This window comes from Mytilus californianus, unplaced genomic scaffold (genome assembly GCF_021869535.1).
Source record: "Mytilus californianus isolate M0D057914Y unplaced genomic scaffold, xbMytCali1.0.p SCAF_1, whole genome shotgun sequence".
Classification (NCBI taxonomy): domain Eukaryota; kingdom Metazoa; phylum Mollusca; class Bivalvia; order Mytilida; family Mytilidae; genus Mytilus; species Mytilus californianus.
In genome coordinates, this window is record NW_026262581.1 from 6,558,097 (window position 1) to 6,582,476 (window position 24,380).

Genomic DNA, 24,380 nt, shown 5'->3' on the forward strand with positions numbered 1-24,380 from the left:
AATCCCTAATATGATACATTAATAAAATACACAAAAAAGAAAACAAAGACCAGTCCCTTTTGTAAAATAGTGCTGAATTTGTTTAAATACCTTTTGCCCATACGTGCTAAAAACAATGACCCCAGGTATTCCGCATTTGTATACCGAATGTTGAGCCCACTGACCAGATGTCATCTCCTTTGTTTACCATTATGTGACTATTTCTTCAAAATGACTTCAGGACAGTGCCCTTTGTTGAATTGGATAATGATAATACAATGGCCTGAGAGCATCCCCATTTGTGTATCATTGTCATAGAATATTTCCCCAAGGTATTCACCTTTGAATAGGACCAGTTTAACAAAATAACCTTTTGCCATTCATCTTTTTTGTAACAATTAGATGATAAAATGACCCAAGGTCAAATCAACTGGTATATTTATGATAAAGACAATGACCCGAGTTCATCCCCTTTGTATAGGGTAATCTTAACACAATAACAACGGATCATCTTTCTTTGTCTATAATAAGTGTTTGTATAAACCCCTATTGTATATTGATAAATACCGCCATGACTCAATACATCCTCCTTTGTCTATTTTTCTATAATAAGTCTTTACTCGGTCGTGTAACTCATCCCATATGACCTCAAGTCATTTAGTTTTTTTAAATGAAACTACCCTAGACAAAGAATTATTGTGGTTTACATTATTATACAGAGATGGTCCTGAAATAAGGATGCAAGTTATAATAGTCATCAAACATTTTTTTCAAACGGTTCATTTCATTGTACTATGATAAGCCTAACGAACTCTTGATTATTTGGCGGTTATAAAACGAAATAAGTCTAAAAAACATTTATCTATGGAGTATTATGTTTCAGTGACCATGACCTGGGGCCGATTACCTGTTAAACTGCAACTGAATAAAGAAAAATGTATATGTGACATGTATGCTTTCAGCAATATAATCAACAGAAAATTTATGCAATAGGTCTGTAACTGTGTACAACGTAACAAAGTTTACACTTTAAGTTTTTTCACTTTAAGTTGTGATTGTTCATAAACCCATCCACAGAAATTTTGTTGTTGTTATCCCTAACCCTTATCTTAACTCTATCCCTCTTTTTTTTTTTTTTTAAATATACGGCTTTTCGAGAAATCGCAATATAAAGTAAAATGACACATTTTGCAGCTTTTTAAAAAAGTGCATTATATACAGTAACATACCTATTTCACGAATTGTTAACTGATCGTATCTCTGGGAATGCTGATGCCACAAATATACATTTTTATGATTTTCAGATGCATTTCAACGAGTCCATATGCAACAAAAGTTGTCAAAAATCTGAAACATCGCCCAATTACGTATACATTGACATAGATAATGTATAAAATATCCCATTTTAAAACATTAACACTACCACATACCGATTTTGGAAAAAGGATCAACATATGGTGATGTAAAGGTTGACTGGTCGGACTGACCGTCGATAGGCAAATGTTCATAAAATGTTGCCAATTTGACAGAAAGTAACTTCTGTTTGGATTCAGCAAAATCAAAGTATTCGAAATGTCCAATCTGGAAATAAATTGATAATTTTATATAGATGTTTGATATATTAAATACTAGTACAAGGTAGCTATATCAGTTTTTATGACAGGTCGTTTCAGATTTACTCCTGTCTGCATATATTTTGATATGAACGCCACTAATAAGGGTTACATAGACGAAATATGCGCACTGAATTATAAGCCTAGATGAAGGTTTTTTTTACTTACAAGTAACAATATCAATGAAAGTGTAATATTATTCCATTGCTATAATTGCACTTAATTCTGTGTCGTGGGAATTTTTTACCATTAATTTGTTTTGTCTTACATGTACCATCTTTTACAGATCGCATAAATTTCAAAAGGTGAAAAGGAATATTATCTAATCATTTTAAAAATTTGGCTTTATTTTTGCTTTAATTTTCTAAATTTCATTACTTTTCACCTATAGATAAGGTTAGATTTATTTGTATCTATAAATAAGAAGATGTGGTATGAGTGCCAATGAGACAACTCTCCAAGCAAGGCACAATGTATAAAAAGTAATGTTTATTTGAATTTTTTGGTCAGTTGTGTTGTATGTCTGTGATGATTTTTTACACAGTAACCTATTATGTCTGTTTGCGTTGCCCAACCAATTTTGTCAATATAACGGAACTATAAACTTTCATGCAAGTGGTAGATTTAGATAGCTATAAAACAAGGTTTAACCCACAATTTTCTATGGGAAATGCATGTACCAAGTCAGGAATATGGCAGTTGTTTTTTACTTGTTTCGTTGATTGATAGTGTTTGATTTTGTCAGTTTTTATGTACTTCCCTTTTTTTGAATTGCCTTGGAGTTCAGTATTTTCTTTATACTTTTTTAGCATATAGTAAATTTATATTCAACTATGAAATATCAGACTCATTTAAACATATGTTCTTCTTAACATTTAAATATGCGATTTCAGATGATGTTTCTGTTTATCAAAAGTTTCTTTAGGAGTGCACAAAAAAAAGGTTAAAAGAGATGGCAGATATTGGTTACAAGCTTACATATATACATTGTATAACACGACACTTTGAAAAGTTTGTCCGTCTACAAGTCCAGTACACAATTCAATAATTCATCAAACTCACGTCTATGATATCACAAAGTTATCACAATCATAAATGTTTTCAAACGTCTTATCGTATGTTCAACGCAGTAATATATTTTTGAATTAGTGTCTCCTATACGGTGTGACGATTGATGGATTGTTTGAATACATTGTATCAGATAAAAAACAGAATTTGAGTGATCATACACCTCAAAATTCGTCCAAGTTCTTGTAAGTAGATTAATGGTATTGCTGGATACCGTTTTGATATCCGAATAACCCTTATGTATGGGATTTGTCCACAGACAACCCGAAACGGGTAATGACGATATTTCATAAATTTGAAAGAACAAAAAAAAAAAAATTATAAAAATTTATTGAATGACCAATTAAGGTGACAGTCATCTTCAAGTCGAGGATAAAAATGACGATTATCGCCGTTATTTAACTCGTTTTTTGTTGAACAAGCGGGACCTTTAAGTCAATATATAATTCCGACTTTATAAAGATATATTTAGCATGCTAAGGTACCATTGAAGAGGCAAGAGATACCATATTAGCAAAGACACTTGATAAAGCTGTGGACCTAACATTGATTTCGTTCTAAATGCCGTAAAAGTTGGACTCGGTTTACAAGCGAATTATCATAAAAATACAAATCTTTTGTTTCATAGCAGTCATCGGGGTTCACCCTTTCTTAACAATTATTTTCATTACATAACACGTAAATTGTTAACACGATTGTCACGAAAATCTAAAGAGTGTTGTTTTCATTTATTTTTATTTCAAAATGTATAATTCTAAAATATTAATTGGAACAAAAAAGACTTGTTCCTCACCTGTGTATTGAGTTTACGTGCGGTAGTAGTTTATTGATGTTCAAATTCATGAATTGATTTTAAATAAACCAACAGAATAAAAGCTGAGGAAATCGTAATGAGTCCAAATGAAGCGAAAGTCAGACCACGTGCATCAACAAGGTAAACGAATCCGGACTATTATACAAATGTCACGAAAGGAATAAAGACACAATCGGTTTATTTACTGATCAGACAGCTATTCAGGTTTCGGTTGTGTAATTGCCCTTTAAAGTTTATTCTCTTTTTTTATTTTATTTATTTCAAATATGAATCAGAACATACTTGCTTAGGTCCAAAAGAAGGATCATGTAAGGTCTGACTTGACATATTTTGTAACTGAATTTTGGCTTGTTCATCTGAAAAAAAGATAATCAAATATTACAATTTGGTTTAAATTACAGTCCATCCAGCACAATCAGTAATTATATTTGCACAATTTTACACATTTGAGTTTAACTTAATTAACTTATAGCAATACTTTTATCAAAGGACATCGTGAAATTATAAAAAAAAAAAAGATTCAACAACCGGCATCAAACTCAGTTCACCTAGTCTAAATGATCCACATTATACTTTGTAGAGTATTGTAAGGTAAGCTCGTAACAAATAGATCTGCCAATATGCCACTTGATTGAAAGTAACACAAACGTTATCGCCATACTACAGTGTTTGTGAGTTCTGCTAGACAATTGATTAAATTGAAAAAAAGAAATGCGACACCAAAAATTAGGTATTTATATACAATGTTATACTTCAGTTTATTTAGTTATTTGCCTCATGTGTTGATATATGCATGTTCAAATTAGGACTTCTGTCATAACGTCACACTTTCCCTATTTAATTTTAAAATTTGTCTTTTTCATAGACATGACTAAATATGGTAATAATAATGCTTTCTTGAAAAAGTGATTAAATAACAGACGAGTTTTGCGGTTAATACTTGACCAAGAACACTTTTTCATTGAATATTACATACGTAGCATGTGATTGTTAGGTAAACATTTCATTGTGGGGCATTAACACTAAGCATGTTCAGTGTTTCAGTTCTTAAAATATCAAATGTAAATCCTGTATGATGAAATTCAGGTGACATGTGTATTCTCATGCTCGTTAATGGATAAATATTATAGGATTAAAAAAAATTATTGGTGTATAAACTGGACCCCAAAAAATTCCTTTAAAAATGCGTTTAATCCTTATAAATCTTTAAAATTGGAGATACGGCATTTAATTTCCCCACTCGTTATCTCCATCACACGTAAATTGTATATTTGTGTCATTGAATTGCCCTGGCGCATGAATATATTTTTTGGTTAGCGCAAAAAAATTAACTCCATGAAATTTGCTATCTGATAAGAAATAAACTAAATATTTTTGACGTCGAGCCTGTTTGTGTTATTATCGCCACCATCTTGTTTACATGGGTAACAAAAAGTAGTTCCGTCAACGTTGCTTATCTAAAAATAAATAACTTCAAGAGCAACTACCGGAAGCCCTGTCGACCAATCATATAAACGTATTCCCTAATATACAAATCATATAAGAATTATATATATATATATATATATACCTTGTCCAATCAGGTAGGTGAATATAGTAATTTTGTTTTGAAGTTTTGAATTTTCAGTGCTGATAACTTGTACAGGATCACTGCCGGATGTAGATTTTCCGTCGCTGATAAAAAGAATTACCTGATCTAAAATAAATGATTACTAATCAAACTATACTATATTTGACTCCGACATAGTTATAGATACGTCAGCAATTCCTATTTACCTAAACATTATCATAAAGTGTTTTCAGTTTTGTCATATTGTAGGGTTTCGTAAAGAGATGTCTACCTATCTGCTTTTGTATTCATCCCATTTACCGGATGCTAGAGGTTTCCTAGTTTGCTACGGAGTAGGTACTGTTGGTACATATTGCAACCTTAGATGTTATTTTGGGGGTATTATTTGAGCTTCTTTTATTCAACATGATAAATAAGAAGGAAAAGAAATTTCAGACAAAGAAATAAATAACTTTTTTTTCATTTCTGTTTATTTCTTTTTATATTAAAATTCATGATTGACCTTTAATTAATAAATGAATACCAAAAGGTATTTGAAAACAACGGAAAAATGGATTATGAACTACTTTTCTAAATATTGCATTACTCTATGAGACATAGAAAAGTCGACATTGTGTTTTTTTTACAGTAGATAATATCAATTTTTTTTTATTGTATTGAAGAAAGCTCCAAATCGTTTTCTCTTTAATAATTCAATAGTTTATGCATAATAAAGACAGGAATTAATTTACTAATAAGGATGATATAATTTTAAGAAAGTGTGACACTTGTAGTTGATTTGTTAGAATAAAAATCTTTCGAAATTCTTCTTCTACAATTTTATGAGAATAAAATAGAGAGTTTCAAGTGTAGCAAGCCTTATATTTTCATAAAGGACCCCCTGATCAAAATATATCGTTTTTCCCACTGATCAAAATATACTGTTTTCCCCATTGATCAAAATGTACTGTTTTTCCCACTGGTCAAACTATACTGTTTTCCCCACTGATCAAAATATACTATATTTCCCACTGTTCAAAATATACTGTTTTCCCAATTTATTAAAATATACTGTTTTCCCAACCGATCAAGATATACTGTTTTCCCAACTGATCAAAATATACTTTTTTTCTCACTGATTAAAATATACTATTATTCACACTAATAACAATATACTATATTCGGTCATACGTGGGTCCTTCCTATACATATAACTCATGTTAAAATGCGGGTTAATAAATCATAACGATATATAGAACATATCCATTGATATCTGGAACACAACCTTCTGTAATGTCAGCCATGGTAAAATTTCAAAGTCATAAATACTAATCTTGACAGATATTGCAATTTTTATGCACTACTGAAAATCTTTATTTACTTATTTTTTCACTTAATGTAAATTGTGAAAAAGGTTACCTCTATTTTGAACTTTAATAGTGTCATCTGAGGAATTGAAAAACTTAAAAGCAGCAACTAAAGCCTTTCCAAAGTTGGAAACTGAACTTCCAGTGCCTATAGAAAAGACATAACCCTTAAGTTTGTCTGTATTTTCCTTTGTCGCAAATGCCATTTCACTTTGATAACATGAATGATATGAATTTCCGGAAGGAGAGAATGCATCTTGGTTAAATGTAACCAGTCCAACCTATTAATAGATATAAAATACATTGTGATAATTGATGATATCGACTCATTTGTAAATTTCCAATACATTAAAGAGTACAAAATACTGATGGTCATTCTGTCACTTTAAAGTAACGAAAGGAGTAAACACATAATCAGACGTTAACAACAATTCTGCATGTCTCAGTTTGTGGAAAAGTATTATTTTGTAGAGATGGAAAATATCAACAATATATCAATGTATGGAACATTCGGATGTATTACAATTTATTATTTAGTTTTAACCTAACCGAAGATGTATCTACCACAGGGATTTATTTAAAATCGTGTATGGTACTAAAAGCTATCATTGCTTTTCTCTGAAACAAATATTTCAGCTATACTAAAATTATTCTAGAAATATTACAAAAGATCGTTTTGACATTTAGGTAACATGAAAGTTATACGTCTTTTCTTGTAAGTACTGTACAATAGCCCATACAGATGCCTTTAAAAACGTGACAATCGTAAACGCAATCTGGAGTGTCAATAAACTCATCATACATGTTAAAATTTAAAGAAATCATTTTAATGGACGTTTCGTCACTGAGGTTATCACCAGCCCAGTAGTCAGCACTTCGTTGTTGACATGAATATCAATTATGTGGTCATTTTTATAAATTTCCTGTTTACAAAACTTTGAATTTTTCGAAAAACTAAGGATTTTCATACAAGGCATAGATTACCTTAGCCGTATTTGGCACAACTTTTTGGAATTTTGGATCTTCAATGCTCTTCAATTTTGTACTTGGTTGGCTTTATAACTATTTTGAGCGTCACTGATGAGTCTTGTGTGGACGAAACGCGTGTCTGGCGTACTAAATTAAAATCCTGGTACCTTTGATAACTATTAAGTGATCTTCACATTCGGTTTGCATTATATCTACACTCGATTGCAAAGCCCATTTTTATTATTGAAAAAAACCTCATGAAAGGTACCATAATTTTAATGCAGTAAGTAAATATGCCCGAACATGTTTTGTTGCTATCGACGGTTAGCTCAATTCACATGGTCTTTTTTTTTCTTTTCACTATTCCTTCCCATCAGCTTGATTGGTAAGATTTTTGATAGCAATGAAACAAAGTTCGACAACATCATGTTGTCAATATTTTTCACAATTTTTCACTACTTATGTTGTGCTGTTACACCACTGTCCCAGGTAAGGGAGAGGGTTGAGCGCTCACAAACATTTGTTACCCGCCATATTCTTTATGTGCCTGTCCCAAGTCAGGAGCCTGTAGTACAGTGGTTGTCGTTGGTTCATGTCTGTCATATTTGTTTTTCGTTTATTTTTTTGTTATACATTAAGCCGTTAGTTTTCTCAATTGAATTGTTTAATATTTTTCATGTCGGGGCCTTTCATAGCCGACTATACGGTATGGGTTTTTCTCTTTGTTGAAGGCCGTATTGTTACCTATAATTGCTTACATCAACTTTATTTAAACTTTGGTGGATAGTTGTCTTATTGGCAATCATATCTCATCTCCTTATTTTTATATCAAGACATGATTAATTATCGTTGATTTCATGCAAAAACATTAAGATGCCTGCTATTATATAAATAATGTTATTGCCGATGTGTTTCATATATGATAGAACTTCGTTTTAACGCGTATGTTGTTCAAGAACATAATTTTCTACTTACCCTGTCATTAGGTTTTAGTGTCTGAATGACATTATTTGCCGCTTCTTTAGCAATGACAATTTTTGTCTTTGGCGTGACTGCAGACGATTGTTTCATTGACGCACTTGTATCAATTACAATAACGACATCTTTATCCGAAGGAGAGGCTGTTGAAGCATATGGAGTCCTTTTTAAAAGTAAATAAGGATGCATTGAATGTATTACTGACCAGTAAAAAGTAAAATCACAAAAATACTGAACTAGGAAAATTCAAAACGGAAAGTCCCTAATCAAATGGCAAGATCAAAAGCACAAACACATCAAACGAATGACACTTACATGATAATAGTTTTCTAAAAAAAATTTCAGATATAAATGCAAATTTTTTTCACATTCTTTCATTTATGTCTTGCTTCTAATTCATGTAACATAATGCAAAACTTCGGGATGCTAAACCGGCGACAAGCGTTAATTCTTCCTATGAAATTTATGTATCTTTTTTCGTATGTTCATTTGTTTTGTAAATTTACTGTCTATTAAATGTTGAATTTTTCGAAACAACAAGGTTCGTCTACCCGCACCCATAGATTGCATTAGCTGTATTTGGTACAACTGTTCGGAATATTCTGTTGTTAATGCTCATCACTTTCGTATTCGATTTGGCCTTCTAACTGTTTTGACTCGATCGCCATTGATGAGTTATATAGACGAACGCGTACCAATTTAAAATTCTGGTATCAGCGATGCGTTATTATATCTCACAAGGTAGAGATTGGAGATATTTACTTGATATACAGATGCTGCTGTGATGTTGCTTCATAGAAATGGAAAGTTTACAATTGGGATACTGAATTCATCTCTTTTGTTGTAAAGTTTTGTTTTGTTTTCAACCGACCCTCATTGTCAATTTCTAAATGTAATTCAAGATATGAGTCAGTTTTAATTGTATCTGTTGTAACCTTTATTTCAATGTGATAGATGCACTCAACATAGTCATCAAACTTTGAATTATTTAATGAAAGGACATCATCTATATAGTGGAACGTGAAGTTAAAGGATCATGGTAGCATCTTTTAATTCTTTCTCAGGAGCTCCTGTACGAAGTTTGCCTCCCATGAACAAGCAAGTGAGCAAGAAGAAGAGCCATTGGAATGCTTGTTGAAAAACACATCCTTCAAGCGTAACAAAATTGCTGTTAACTCCTCATAGATCCAATATATCCACTTAATTTCATCTGATAGTATTGTCGTTGTTGCTATGGTCATGGCTTTGACACATAACCTTAAATATTTACTATATCTATTTATTACCATATAAACGTTGGGAAAGGGATTTTCAAGACTATTTTGTTTATGTAAATCACTGAAAAATTAGTGTAAGTGAATAAAGGGACTTTCAGATCATTAACCAAATTTTAACAAATGAAAATAATTCAAGTTGTTTCGAAAAAACTCTTACGTAAATCTTGGATCAAAGTTCTGACAGTTCTGTAACTTCGTAGCAGGGTATAAGACAAATACACCTTCTCTCGTACTGTAATGCTGCCACAAAACATTCTTGTTGTCTTGGTAATCCTTCTTCATTATATCACTGATTAAATCGGTCGGATATTTTAGGTTATCTGTTGCAATCGGGGAAGTGGTTACACATGCTTGACTAAAATCTACCTATATATTTTTTAAAATATATAAAGATTGAGAAAAATCCAAACAAGTAAAACAAACACTTAAGCTTTTTTCTACAGTATAGCGATTCTTGGTAAATTCTTTTGATTACGATTTGTAAAAACTCAACAATTTCGAAATTGAAATGAAATGATATTATCATTAGTGAAGCATTCTAACTAATTATTCATTTGTAAGTATAGTGTCAACATTCTTTTATACAATGTTTCATATCTCATTTAATACGTAACGCTCGTGTATGTTCACACTACACGGACTTACTTAACAGGGGTGTGCTCTTTACACTGCTCCAAAAGAATAATGAGGAAGAACGACTGAAATCGACACTGCATAAGTTTAACGGCTACCATCACATTGGTTTGCCGATACCCTGTGTTGGTGTCTCAACTCACTAGCGACATTTTATACGCGGTCCCAGATCTTTAGATACCAGTATAGTCGTTTGATCTGTAATTTTACCGATTGTGTCCTATTCCCAATTGTGATATTTTGACTGAGTGTGAATTTACATTGCTGGTTATGCATATAAAGCAGAAGATGATTAACATATCGACGCATCCAGTCCCACTCCATTTGGAGTTCATGCAATTCCCTAAATATAGGATGATAAACATGCGAAATTAGCCATTACAATCGCAACTACCTTAATTATCATTTCATTTAACTACATAATTTAGAACTATCTAGTTTACCTACTATTACATGTTGCCACGGGATTGTTAGTTTATTTTCAACTTATCACTTTGAATACCCCTTTGATAAATTTTGCCTCCTTTCACAATGAGACAACACTAGTCATTCCAACACGTATTAATTGAAATACTCTTTTAGTCAAGTAAAGAATTACATTAGAGGCAACAGTAGTTTGATAAAGTTTAAATCGCATAAATCCATTTAGAGGATGACAAAACTGATCACTAATAGAATCAATTTCAAATTCTACATTTTTTAAATTTCACATAACTACATCCATAAGAATTACTGCCATATCGATCCTTTTTGCGTCTTTTGAAACATTTTTTTCATAGATTCATATTTAAATTACTATATAAAAATTAACAAACATAAGCTATGACATAAACCGGATATTAAGTCGGTTTCGATCCGGTACCGGCGATTACACCATGTCGTACATAATAAAAATCGCAATTTTCATGTTTTTTAATATATTTTGTTTTACATTTTTTTTCAAAAATTACATTATTTTTTTGCAAAAAATCCAGTTAATGGTCCTTTGTGCTCTTATTACACTCCTTTGTGGTCCTCTGTGCTACATTGTGCTAGTTTGTGCACAAATGAGGTCCTTTGCGGTGTTTTTAGGGACCCTGAATTGCATGAATTCTAAACGGAGAAAAATAGGGTATTTTCATGTTTTATGTTCGCATAAAAAATATCAAATCTCTTTCGATAATTATAAAATCTTTACAAACCTTTTTTTTTTGTGTAATACAATATAAATGCAAAAATTCATTTCTTTGATAGAAAGCATTCTGCACTTTTGTCCTTGTGTACCTTTGCGTATTATTCGTATTTTGATGAAGAAAAAAAAGGAATAAAAAAATGTTATCAAATTTCTTTATTAAAAGCAAAATGTTACTTCATCTGAAAACTGTCTTTTCTTACCTTTGTCTGAAACTCTAGTGCGTACGTTAGTTGGTCGTCTGATAAATCACAACAATTTGGAAGATTTGTCGAAGAACCGTCCTGATTAACTGACACTATTTTTGTTTTTACGTTGTCTAAAACAGTGTTCAAGTTGGTCAGTGCAGTATTTAGATTGGATTGTATCTAAAACATTGTAAATAAGCTGTATGAATCTTTATCATGTTACGATATAGTTTTATACAAGCCACACTCAAAGGAGTAAGATACAAATACTGTCCTTATAAATGATGTGGATATTAGAATTATAAGTATATGTTAATAAGAAATAACATTTAAAAGTACTAGATAAAACAATCGTTGTGCAATTAAAGTCATAGATTTAACAAATCATTCTTCAATGACGACTATTACACCTGTAAGTGGAGCAGGATCTTCTCACTCTTCCTGAGAACATGAGATTGGTAGGTTTCATGTTGCTCAGTTTTTTATATCTACGTTGTGTTTCATGGAATGTTGTTCGTCTTTTTGTTGTTTTTCATAATGTGCAATGGCATTGTCAGTTTGTCTTCGACATATGAGTTCGAATGTCCATTTATGTCTTTCGACTTCCTCCTAGCATTAAAATAATGAAATAAGTATATTTTGTTTATTCTTTAGTTTCCTGGATTTTCAGCGTTTGAAACAATAATTACGATTTTTCTTACGGTATGTCACATCTGTCATTGTATTAGATATACTCACGTTACTACTTATTACCATTTTAAACTGATGTTGATTTTGTTTCTTATTCAAATTGCATCTGCTTGAACATGTATGGTAGTTTTTTTGTTTTGTAATTTTTTTTTACTTAAAATGCCAAATTAGAATATTCAGAAATCAGAAATACATAAAATATATATGAAACGAAAGTTCCCCATAAATATGTCAAAACAATTTAATTCATATATTTGGACTCCACACAAGCTTACTTACTCTTTGTAATATTTCAGTTCCTGTGCCGGATTTTTGTCCGTAAGGAATTTTATCAAACTCTTCCTAAACGAAGAAAACAATCATTTATTAAATAATTAGTTTTAAGACAGACAGCTATAATTTCCATCAGCTAGAAGGGAAAAAACATGAATATTGAAATCAACTATATTAACAGGATTTTAATGTCGTCCCCAACTGTAAAAAAGAATACGTTTAGGATATATTTTTATTAAACCAGGAACTTATTTTCTTCATAAATTTCAAAATGTTATTGATGAAAATAATCATATGTTTAGAAAACTAAAAAAATCTAAAATAAAAATGAAAACCATAAGATTGTGCAGAAAAAAAAATGTATCGATATATCTTTTTTTCTGTATTTGCACGTCACATATCATCATTCGATAAATTCCATCAATGAAACAATATGACAATTACTATGAAACAGACAGACATTCAGGGGGTATATATGTTCGGAGTTATTTATTCGTGTTATAAATCATTACCTGCAAATAATCCACACCAATGCCTTTTTTAATCTTTCGCAATTCTTCGGCCAACAAATTTCCATCTATACTATCAACAGCTGTCACACAAGTAAGGGATCCAACAAGTATTGTTAGTATAAGTAAAATTTTCATCATCTCCGCTTTGTTTTAAAATATCGAATCCTCTGCCTTAAATAAAAGAAATGTGGTTTGTTGTATAAATTTAAACAGAAAATTACCAATATCCCATGAAATATTTGGTAAATGTAAATGATATATTACACTGCAGAAATTTACTCAAGGGGACTGACTTAAGGATGTTTGCTACTCTGTTTCAAAATAACAAGCTTTATAAAAGACTGTTATAAATTGATAGTATATACATAAAGTAACTAAAAAAGCAGAAAAAAATGATGGGTCCGTGTGCTTGTTTTCGAGATATAAGCCATTGAAAATCTGGCGGGAAATGATTCTCTCTAGAATTTTCATACATTTAACATTGACACCTTTTGTCTTTCAAAAACAATGAAAAAATAACAAGGATTTTATAAGATTTTCAAAGATGACATTTTAAACTATATGCAATCAAATTATGGAAAGAAAAGTAGGGGTTAGTGGGCAAAATTTTTAATGGCACTACATGGATAAAACCAGAGGATTCCGAATATCTGGCAAAAATTCAAAAACAAGAGGAGCGAACATCCTTAAAATAATTATAATATGGACAGCAGTGGTTGTCTCTTTTGTTTTGGGTACTTCTTATTCATAATTCACACTAGAATCTTGACAAAAGAGAAAATGTTTCGTTACTTATTATTTATATTTCAATGATTTACCAAAATGCAGTTTCATGGTTTTTCAAAAAATAAAAAAAAAACAAATGAGTATGGGTCACGTACACGTAGCTTTTTTCATGCTATATATTGAACAATTGAATTGTCAGATTATGTATAGATAATACAGGGTTAAACCAAACCAATTTTGTGTGATCGAAAGAAAACTTTACGATAAAATTTTAAGCTAAAATATAAGAGTAGATAGCTCTTATAATGATCTGGAAATAAACATTGAATTGGGTCCACGTTTTTTTTGCTTTACAACAAAATAGATACCAATTCATTTATAAAAATTAGACTATCTGAATTATCTGCCATTTATGAGGCTCATTGAAAAAATTAAATCAAACAAAAACTATTCTTTACTTATAATATAGTTGTAATAATATGATAAAAAAAGAGATATCTTCAATTAGATGAAAAGTCTTAAAACATTAATTAGACCTCTCTTAGAATTTGCGTATATTTCATTAAAGATCTAGACCGATTGTTTTCTGCAATTTATCAATTCCAGATGTCGGATGATCTACACTCAACGGAAACATAAGTCCTGTGAAAAAATACCATATCCCCAAAACAAAAGATAAAATACAGAATATATAAAATCAACGATTATCATATACGACTCTCCTAGAGAATGTTATATTAAAAATCACATCAAATCGTATATGCGGCACATCGTTTTCACAACAGGAATGATTACCTTGGAACAGATAAACAAAACTTAATTAAGGATGTTCGCTACTCTTGTTTTTGACTTTTTGTCAGATATTCGGAATTCTCTAGTTTTATCCATGTTAGTGCCAATGAAAATTTTGCCCGCTAACCCTCACTTTTCTTTTCATAATCTTATTATATATTGTTTAAAAAGCCATTTTTGAAAATCTTATATAATCCTTGTTATTTTTCCCCAGTATTTGAAAGAAAAAAGGTGCCCATGTTAAATACATGAAAAATCTAGAGAGAAACATTTCCCGCCAAATTTTCAATGGCTTATTTCTCGAAAACAAGCACACGGACCCTTCATTTTTTTCTGCTTTTTTAGTTCCTTTATGTATATACTACAAATTTATAACAGTCTTATAAAAAGCTTGTTATTTTTAAACAGAGTAGCGAACATCCTTAAAAACATGATCTCATTTGCCTTTATATCTTGAAGGTATAGATTAATTTGAGTATAATCGGAATGGTAAACCGGATATATTTCTATTCATTTAGTCTTCCAGAATACGCATGTGATACATGTATCGGCCACTGAACTTTAACCAACGACGCGTATAATTGTAGAAAACTCTTTTACTCATACAGCTAGGACCATTGTGCAAATATGATTAGTTATGGACTCATATTTTGGTGGTGTACTAGAGGACTATTTTGGGGTACACGATGAAAAAATGTATAGGACGAGGCGGCAGTAGGATACATCTTCACAACTGACGTTTTTATAGATATACATTTTGAAACTGATATCAATAAAACTTTGAAACAATATTATCGCCAGAAATATTAACAGCACCAATTTTGGTGTCCAGACATGCAAGCCAATGTTTAGAGTAGCATTTTTAAAACATTATTTAAATAACGATAGAGGGTTCCACATGAATTCAGAAATTGTTTGCTATGAAAATATGAATTGAATAAGGAATAAAGAAAAATGTTATAAATGTGTGATTTAAATTTTTTGCTCGTGACATCCGAATAACATAATTATCTTCAAAAAGATTTGTATCTAAAAAAAGAACAATGACTTGACATACGTATGCTCCGTGTAATTAAGTTATAACCCTTGTAAACAAAGGCGAAATGTACAACGCCAAACTATACAAGGAAGTTTTTAGTCGGAAATTGAACAATACCCTTTACAACTAGTATATTTGTAAATTAACAAATATCTCGCTTTAGTAAGGAAACATTTGAAGTTTATTTCCTTCATGAAAAGTTATATATCTTACGCGAGAGCATCGTCCGCGGAAAGCACCCACTGACTGTAAAAAATTACAACCTGAGATTTATGCATACATATATAACTAGCATACTTAATGGTTTGGGTATGTTTTGAAGGTAAACTTTGGCTATCCAAAAGTACCTTAAAGTATATATGATTAACATTGGGAGAGACAAATTTGACCGATGCGACAATTGTTCAAGGAGTTCTCACACGGTTCAAGATAATTTACTGCCTATAGATAGTCAATCCTTACCACACTTTATACTTAAATTGATTTTTAAGAGAATGCACTTGTTAGTTTTTGGTTAAAAGTAAGATGTATTTAGGTATTTATATAATCAAATTTGTAAACCGATTGATCTATTAAGTGTGAGTAGAAAGGGTTAGTTTCCTCAATCCCCCCCCCCCACATTTTCCAACAATAGAAGCCCTAATGTACCTTTTGGTAACCATAGTTAACCTCAAATATATATATATACATGTATATAAACACTCCTTTATATGTTAATAAGGCATACATCATGCGAACAAATCACAGGTTTAATCTCAACGTGAAATATCGAATTCGTAGTGCTTAACTTTTTATCTTAATTGTGGAATTGAGGAATTTTTAATTCTCCGTGTGTATCTTTCATTTCTTTTTAATTTTGCTAAACACATTTTTGACGAGAACGGCTTGCCATACAAACTCCCTTTTTAAGTGGAAGAATATTATTGCAATTTTTCAGTATTCTTTTTTAATCCAATCATTTTCGTTATTTGGAATAAGTTGATCAGCAGGTTTGGGCGTTTTTAATTTAGTTCTGCTCTTATCCTTGTGCACTGAATTATTCCTGTATTGTAAGAAACAACATAAGTTATGACTGAAATAAAAAACGATTCGTCTCAACTTCAATAATAGAAAAAATAAAGTCATGTCTTCTGTAAGTTGATAATTTTTTTATTAATGATGAATGAGTTGTCAAAATTTCACAATTTTACCAACAAAAAAGAGAAAATATTATTATAATATAAGATAAGGAAATGTGGTATGATTGCCAATGAGACAACTATCAACCAGAGACCAAATGACGTAGATGTTAGAAACTGTAGGTCATCGTACGGCATTCAACAATGAAAACAAAACCATAGCACATAACAAACTGTATAAAGCCCCCGACATAACAAAACGTAAAACAATTCAAACGAGTAAAACCAACGGCCTAGTTTATGTACAAAACAACATACAAAAACAAATATGATATTTAGTACCACATGTCTAAGACGTTTCTTTTCTGGATTTGTTTGTTTGTTCTTTTACAACGAAATCTGTATTCTAAAATATAAAACAAGATTTTCGTTGTTTTGCTTCCAATATCCCGTGTATAAGTTTCAAAATCTTAACTATGATCGTGACTGGATTTCATTGAACATTAACTGCGTATAAGCGGGAAATCATTTAAAGAAAGATTTAGACTTACAAAAATAACTTCCAAATATTTGTAAGAATACATAAGAGTCAAAATGTTTTATAAAAACTGAAAAAAATAGATAAAAAACAAAATAAATAAATAAATAGAATATCAAACTATTATTGTTTCAATGCTTTAGAATAACTCTTTGCATATTCAAATATATCGTTTTGATTTACTGATAAATAGAACTTTGTAATTATTGTTTTACTAAGATATATAGGTTTTTCCATCTCTCGTCAGGAAGAAGACCAAAGTTTTAAATAACATATGCATATGATTAAAAAATGATTTTTCCATAAAGTGTTGAAAGAGCATTATGGTTAAAAGGAAGTTATTAAAGATGATTGGCGCCACCTAGATTTTAAGATTATAGGTAGAAGTAAATTTATTTTCTGATGCCCTGTTAATTAGAAAAGAAAAATGAAATAGGGAGAAATGAGTGTTGGCTATTGCTGTAGAAATAGCGAGAAATTTTGAGGAAACTCTCTGTGATGGGCAAAACTTTCTGTGTAATTTTAAGCAAGGGGTGTTCTTCATTCATACTATTTTCAAAATTCTGGAACCATAGAGTACCCTTAAAAAATACAATTTTTCTATCAAAAAAACTGCGGCACCATATGTGTTTTGTAGTTTTATTCACACCCAAAGGTGTTGAAAATTCAGAATTTGACAGTTTTTTCAACGGATCTTTTATAGTGAAAACGCAGAACCCAAAAAGGCTAACATTGTCGCCTATATAAATAATTACTTCATTTTAACCTTATGACTCAGACACCATTGAACTGGCTATTTACTGCATATTTTCGTTGATTGAATAACTTCAACCGGCGTTTCTATAAATCCCTTCAGTTACTAAAATACCAAATTAACACTTTGACAATAAGACAACATAATTAAACGATATATTCAAATTATTTAATCTGATATCATCCATATATATCTATACTTTATAGATTCATACTAACTGTCAAAGACTTAAAGATAGCCCATCTGAATTGTATTGGGTTGATTAATTAAACTATTATTAAAACCTCACTCAATCTTTGTTTTACACAAAGGAATTATTTTAAGTTAACACAATAATCTATCCCTCTACAAAATTCCTTGTTAAACTTTTAGAACCATACCAAATTAATTACTTTTCTTTTTTTTTTGTATCAAGTCAGGAAAATGGCTGTTGTTTTTCACTTGTTCTGTTGATTGATAGCGTTTGATTTTGTCAGTTTTTATGGACTTCCCTTTTTGAATTTGCCTTGGAGTTCGGTATTTTTGTCATACTTTTTTGTTGAAATATTTGTCAATGACACTTTACTGAGTATGACGACTTTTTAACACGCGGTCTTGATCACCAACAATAATGTCAATGATAGCACATCATGTCTGTATTTGATTGAGCCAATGATCTGCCACTGTTTCGTATATAAAATGACAAGAGTTTGACTCAATTTTTTTTATCAATGCCCGGTACCAGTACGAAGTTATATATCTAAATGAATAATATTTCAAAATACTAAAACAACCCATTTTGCTTCACACATAAACATATGCAAACATTGATAGTAAAGAACGTTTGTTTACACAAAACTGTGAGACAATTATTATGTGATGATTTAAATTTCCTTGAACTCATTATGCATGTTATTTTCCTTATCAAAATGTAATATGCTTTATGTAAAGTTTTGATAACTCACAATTGATAAATGTCTCGTAAATCGATTAGGAAGAGACATATCAAGATAAACAAAATCTGAGGGTATCGCATGAACTCCAGTAGGACCGAAACCGGGTGCGTCATCCGCTATATAAAAATAAGGAGATGTGGTATGATTGCCAATGAGACAACTATCCACCAAAGTTCAAATGAAGTGGTTGTAAGCAATTATAGGCAACCGTACGGCCTTCAACAATGAGAAAAACCCATACCGTATGGTCGGCTATAAAAGGCCCCGACTTGAAAAATATGAAGCAATTCAACTGAGAAAACACAGACATGAACCAACGACAATCACTGAACTACAGGCTCCTGACGGGGGACAGGCAAATAAAGAACGTGGCGGGGTTAAATATGTTTGTTAGCGCTCAACCCTCCCCTAACCTGGGACAGTGGTGTAACAGTACAACATAAGAACAAACTATAAAAATCAATTGACAAAGGCTTAACTCATCAGATGGGTACAAATAGAAATACATCTAACAAAAACACAGAGTGGATATGGATGGGTACTTGTACATCCCCACAACAAAAAGACACTAAGTACAGATCTGAGAGTACTCGCAGTTACTGACAGCTAGTTCAAAGCCAATAACAACTAATAAAAAAATCATGTATCTAAGACTGCTTCACCTGCCATGCGAATTCACATTCAGTCTTACAGATCAGACGAATATACTGGTATCTAAATATGTAAGTCCACGAAAATATGCCGGCTAGTGAGTGCTTACACTTTATCTGACTCTTTACTGGACATACCAGTTACTGGTTTACTTGATTTTGCAGGACAAAATAACTGATTCCTAATGCAGAGAAGGATATGTACACGTGTATTACTATTTGAACAGGAACTGTTGATCCTTTCGTAGCACCTGAGTGTATCGTATATATTTTAAGTCGACTTCGTGTTGCTTAGTCTTTAGTTTCCGGTGTACTTTTAAGGACTGTTGATTTTTTCTGAATTTTGATATTTCTTCGACATACGGTTTTTGATAACCCTCTTGTTATCTTCTTTTATAAGAGTAGTGTTATAGCTGTTTTTAGTTTTGGGTTTACATTCGTCCATGTCTCCGAATTTGAAGGTCTTCATTTCTTTTAGTTTTGTCTAATAGATATAAGAAGATGTGGTATGAGTGCCAATGAGACAACTCTCCATCCAAGTCAAAATTTATAAAAGTAAACCATTATAGGTCAAAGTACGGTCTTCAACACGGAGCTTTGGAACTCTTGTTTTCTAATTGTCTTATGATTTTTTGGTGTTTAGATTTTGTTTTTTGTGACAGTTTCATAGATACTTTACTATGTACTACTATATATATATATGTTGAGATCAAAATTTAAAACTATGCAATTCTACTAAAGCATTGGTTGCAACTCCCACGATCGAACATTTTGACTTTAGACCGTTTGAATTGTTCTGCTTAGAGAGTTTTTGCGTGCTTTCAGTTGTGTCAGTTCTGACATTTGGTTTCTTTTATATCAGATGAATGTCATTCGAGAAACACATGTTTATCTCGCCATGCGCGTAATTCGATATCATACTGATCATTTTGGAAGCAAAAGGATAAGGTACGATTTGTGCCAAATTTATACGGTATGGGTTTTACTCGTTGTTTAAGGCCGTACGTTAACCTGTATTTGCTTACATCTACGTCATTTTGTCTCTGCTGGAGAGTTGTCTTATTGGAAACCATAACACATCTTCTTATCTTTATATTGACTTGTATTGATATTTTCTGAAAAGCCTTTCTTCTGATGCTTAAAAAATGCGATTTGTAATAACATCCTGCAATGCTTTCTTCTTTGGTAAATTGATAGGGCACAAAAAGCCCAAAATGTCCTTTCATTTAACTCAACTTGAACCTAAATCAATCAAACTGATATGTCGACGAAGCTAACCAACACGCCAGTCATTATTTTGACTATAAATTTGTTTAGTGACGAACCACAGTTTCACTATCTTAAAACCGATTTCAAAGTCAGATTTATAATTGTCTATGCCAAAAAGATATATTTACCAACACTCTTATGCATGAGATGCATAATCTGCCGTTTAAGTTCATTATATAAACTTATTCTTTATCAAATGGCCCCGTTCCTACGTTGACATCAGGTGCAACATTTATCTTTGTTCTCGGTTTATATGCAGTTTTACAAATTTTTATTACATTGTTGATAAAACATGATACATTGTTACAATCCAAAATATTAAAAAGGAGATAATATGATTGCCATTGAGACAACTATCAATTAAAAACCAAAAACACAAAAGATGTGAAAAATAACAGGTCACCTTTATCATTTAACAAATATGTTTGCTTTGCCATACTTATTTTAAAAATATTTTTTTTAAGGTGTCATCAATACAACTGTGAATGATGGACACATCATTGATATAATCAGATACCAGAGCATTCATTGACGAACAATTAAAAAAAAATGTCTATACTTTGTCAAAATATCATTTGAAATAAAATATATTTAGACGCTACCATTATTGAAAAGAATAATCTACATTTGATTACTTGTATAGGTGTTCATAAAAAAGAACTGGTTCAAGGTAGAAATTTACAATGTAAATTAAACTTGCAAAACAAAAAGTTAATGGACAGATAATTACAGTCCAATTCCCCCCAATAATTTTTGTCAAAGTCCAACTGCCCGTTTCCGTCCGAGATATATATTGTGATTATCTACTTATTTGAAACAAAACAATTTTGCGACAGTATGGTATATTTAACATTGAGAAATAGTTATGGTTTTCTTTAAATTCTTCAATCTAACGAAAGTTTCTTAAACAGTTCAGAACATAAGATTTTACTATTGCAGTATTAATTGGACCTGTAACAATTCTTACCGCTTGAAGATGAAGCTTTCCAAAAGTTAAGTGTTTTGAGAAACCAATTTTTCCATATACTTTGCAACAGTACTCAAGGAATGATCTGATGGAATTTAAACCAGTAAGCCTATTCCAAAATTTATTTAGAACACCTTAATGTTTCGATTCTTTTTAAACATTCCAAACTTGATTGATCCATTTAAAATCAAAGTTATCCCACAATAATTATGATGAGAATTTTTCGGAGTTAAATATAATATTTCAGTTTTTTCTGATTTAAAGACGTCAAACATTTATTCAGTTGAGTTTAATCTTTCGAAATATGCACTTGCATTAAGTCGGTATTTTTGGCTAAAATAAGCAAAGGAAGTTTCACCGCAAATAATCTACAGAGGAATGCAACATTTTTGTAATATCATTCATAAATTCTTATGTATGTATAAAATAAATAAAGCTTCAGTACTGAGACATACGGAACAAAAGCAGACAATTTACCCACAGGCACTTGTCTCTGAAAAAATACCTATAAACTTTAGTATATCACAAGGTATCTAACGAAATTATCTTAAGCATTTCAGAACATAAGATTTTACTATTGTAGTATTAATGGGACTTGTAACAATTCTTACCGCTTGAAATTAAGCTTTCCAAAAGTTAAGTGCTTGAGAAACCAAATTTCTTATATACTTTGCTACTGTACTCAAAGAATGATCTGATGGAATTTAAACCAGTAAGCCTATTCCAAAATTTATTTAGAACACCTTAATGTTTCGATTCTATTTTAACATTCAAAACTTGATTGATTCATTTAAAATCTAATTTTCCCACAATAATTATGATAAGAATTTTTCGGAGCGAAATATATGATTTCCGTTTTTTCTGATTTAAAGACGTCAAACATTTATTCAGTTGAGTTTAATCTTTCGAAATATACACTTGCGTTAAGTCAGTATTTTTGCTAGAATAAGCAAAGGAAGTTTCACCGCAAATAATAAATTATCTACAAGATTGTGTATAATAACAAACTAATTTCTGTTGTCAGAATCATTTGTAGCAGACCTTCCAAGCAGTTTGACTGCAGTACATACTGGCAAAAAATAGAGAAAGTGTTGAACTTTAACAAACATGAATAACTCTCCACCGCATTCTCTATGGACCTGTCTCAATGCAAGAACCTTCAAGTCATTAGTAGCCGTCGGTTGCTGTCTGCCCTTGTGGCTGCTACCATCCTTGTTCGTTGGATTTTGGTGGAGAATTGGTTCATTGAAAACAATAACACTTTTCCTTATTACTATTTACCGTCGAATTTTAACAGTTATACATTTATTTGGAGTGTTGGGCTGTGCAATTGTCAAGAGAATATTGTATTAAAACTGCACTCATTTTTCGTTCACATTATAACTTATCAACTCATTGGTCGCCGTTGGTTGCTTATAATTGAATTCCATACGATTTCTTGTGACTTCTACCATTCTTGTCTTTTGGTTTTTGGTGGATAATCGATTCATTGAAAATGATAACACTTTTCCTTGATAATAAATTACCGTCCAATTTTAACAGTTATACATTTTTTCGGAGTGTTGGCCTGTGCAATTGTCAAGAGATTATTGTTTAAAACTGCACTCATTTCGTTTCATATTATAACTACTCAACATTAAATGTTGTCGATTTTATTGCTTTTTATTCTTGCTTTAATCATATAACATATTATTTTCATTCAAACAATTAACGTCCTTTAAATCCAGTCATATTTCAAGATTGTAATTTTTTTATATAGTTCATTGAAAATATGCTTCAGCTATTTCAAGATCACGGATCATTTCTAGGTACGCAAACAAAATTAATCTTTTTCCTAGACTCATTCTTTTTATAATCGGGTCGCGAGAGAAACTTCTTTGATTGTTACGTCAAATATTTCTAGAGAAAATCGTTTATGTGAATGTTGTAAAATGTGTGTTATTGAAGATGAATACCATTTTGTTCTTGTTTGTCCAGCTTATAGATCTGTACGAACACAATTTTTACCAAAGTATTATTGTTCTTGGCCTAATAATCGCAAACTATTAAATATACTACAAGCTTCTAGTAAGTCTCTTACGATCAAATTATGTAATTATGTAAAAGCTGCATGGAATATTCGATCTAATATAGTCTCATAACTTTATATGTCATTGTATTATACTATTGTTCTCTGCTGTCTATTCATGTTTTATATTATGTAATATATGTTGTTAATTTTGCCATAGCATGTTTATGCTTTTGCAATAAAGATTCATTCATTAAAAAAATAAACGCTATATATGAATGGAAGTCTTGAAAAAAAAAAAAAAAAAAAAAAAAAAAAAAACTGTTTTAATAACATTTCAAAGTTTATACAAGTTCATTGTTTTAACTAACCTGTTGTTATTGTTATTATCAAAAAGGTTAACGTTCAAAAAACTACTAAGCACACTAATATTCTTTTTTTCATATGTTAATGAAATATCCTTTTTAGAGGATTTAAAAATCAAAATTATGTCTTCTTAGTTA

The 24,380-nt window shown here is 31.0% G+C and overlaps 1 protein-coding gene across 2 annotated transcripts in view; it reads right to left on the bottom strand.

Moving 5' to 3' along the window:
- The window catches only part of LOC127698702 (VWFA and cache domain-containing protein 1-like), a 123,948-nt gene that overhangs the window by 32,917 nt on the left and 66,651 nt on the right, over positions 1 to 24,380 (bottom strand). Inside the window, exons 2-10 of one of the 2 annotated variants that reach the window (XM_052202335.1) lie at positions 13,082 to 13,252; positions 12,576 to 12,638; positions 11,622 to 11,786; positions 9,772 to 9,980; positions 8,335 to 8,500; positions 6,443 to 6,671; positions 5,045 to 5,170; positions 3,757 to 3,830; positions 1,410 to 1,560 (exon numbers count right to left, since the gene is read on the bottom strand). In XM_052202335.1, coding sequence (XP_052058295.1) covers positions 1,410 to 1,560; positions 3,757 to 3,830; positions 5,045 to 5,170; positions 6,443 to 6,671; positions 8,335 to 8,500; positions 9,772 to 9,980; positions 11,622 to 11,786; positions 12,576 to 12,638; positions 13,082 to 13,219 — 1,321 coding nt within the window. In that variant the 5' untranslated portion in view covers positions 13,220 to 13,252. The remainder of the gene's footprint in view (positions 1 to 1,409; positions 1,561 to 3,756; positions 3,831 to 5,044; positions 5,171 to 6,442; positions 6,672 to 8,334; positions 8,501 to 9,771; positions 9,981 to 11,621; positions 11,787 to 12,575; positions 12,639 to 13,081; positions 13,253 to 24,380) is intronic. The other variant, XM_052202339.1, reaches the window with a different exon arrangement.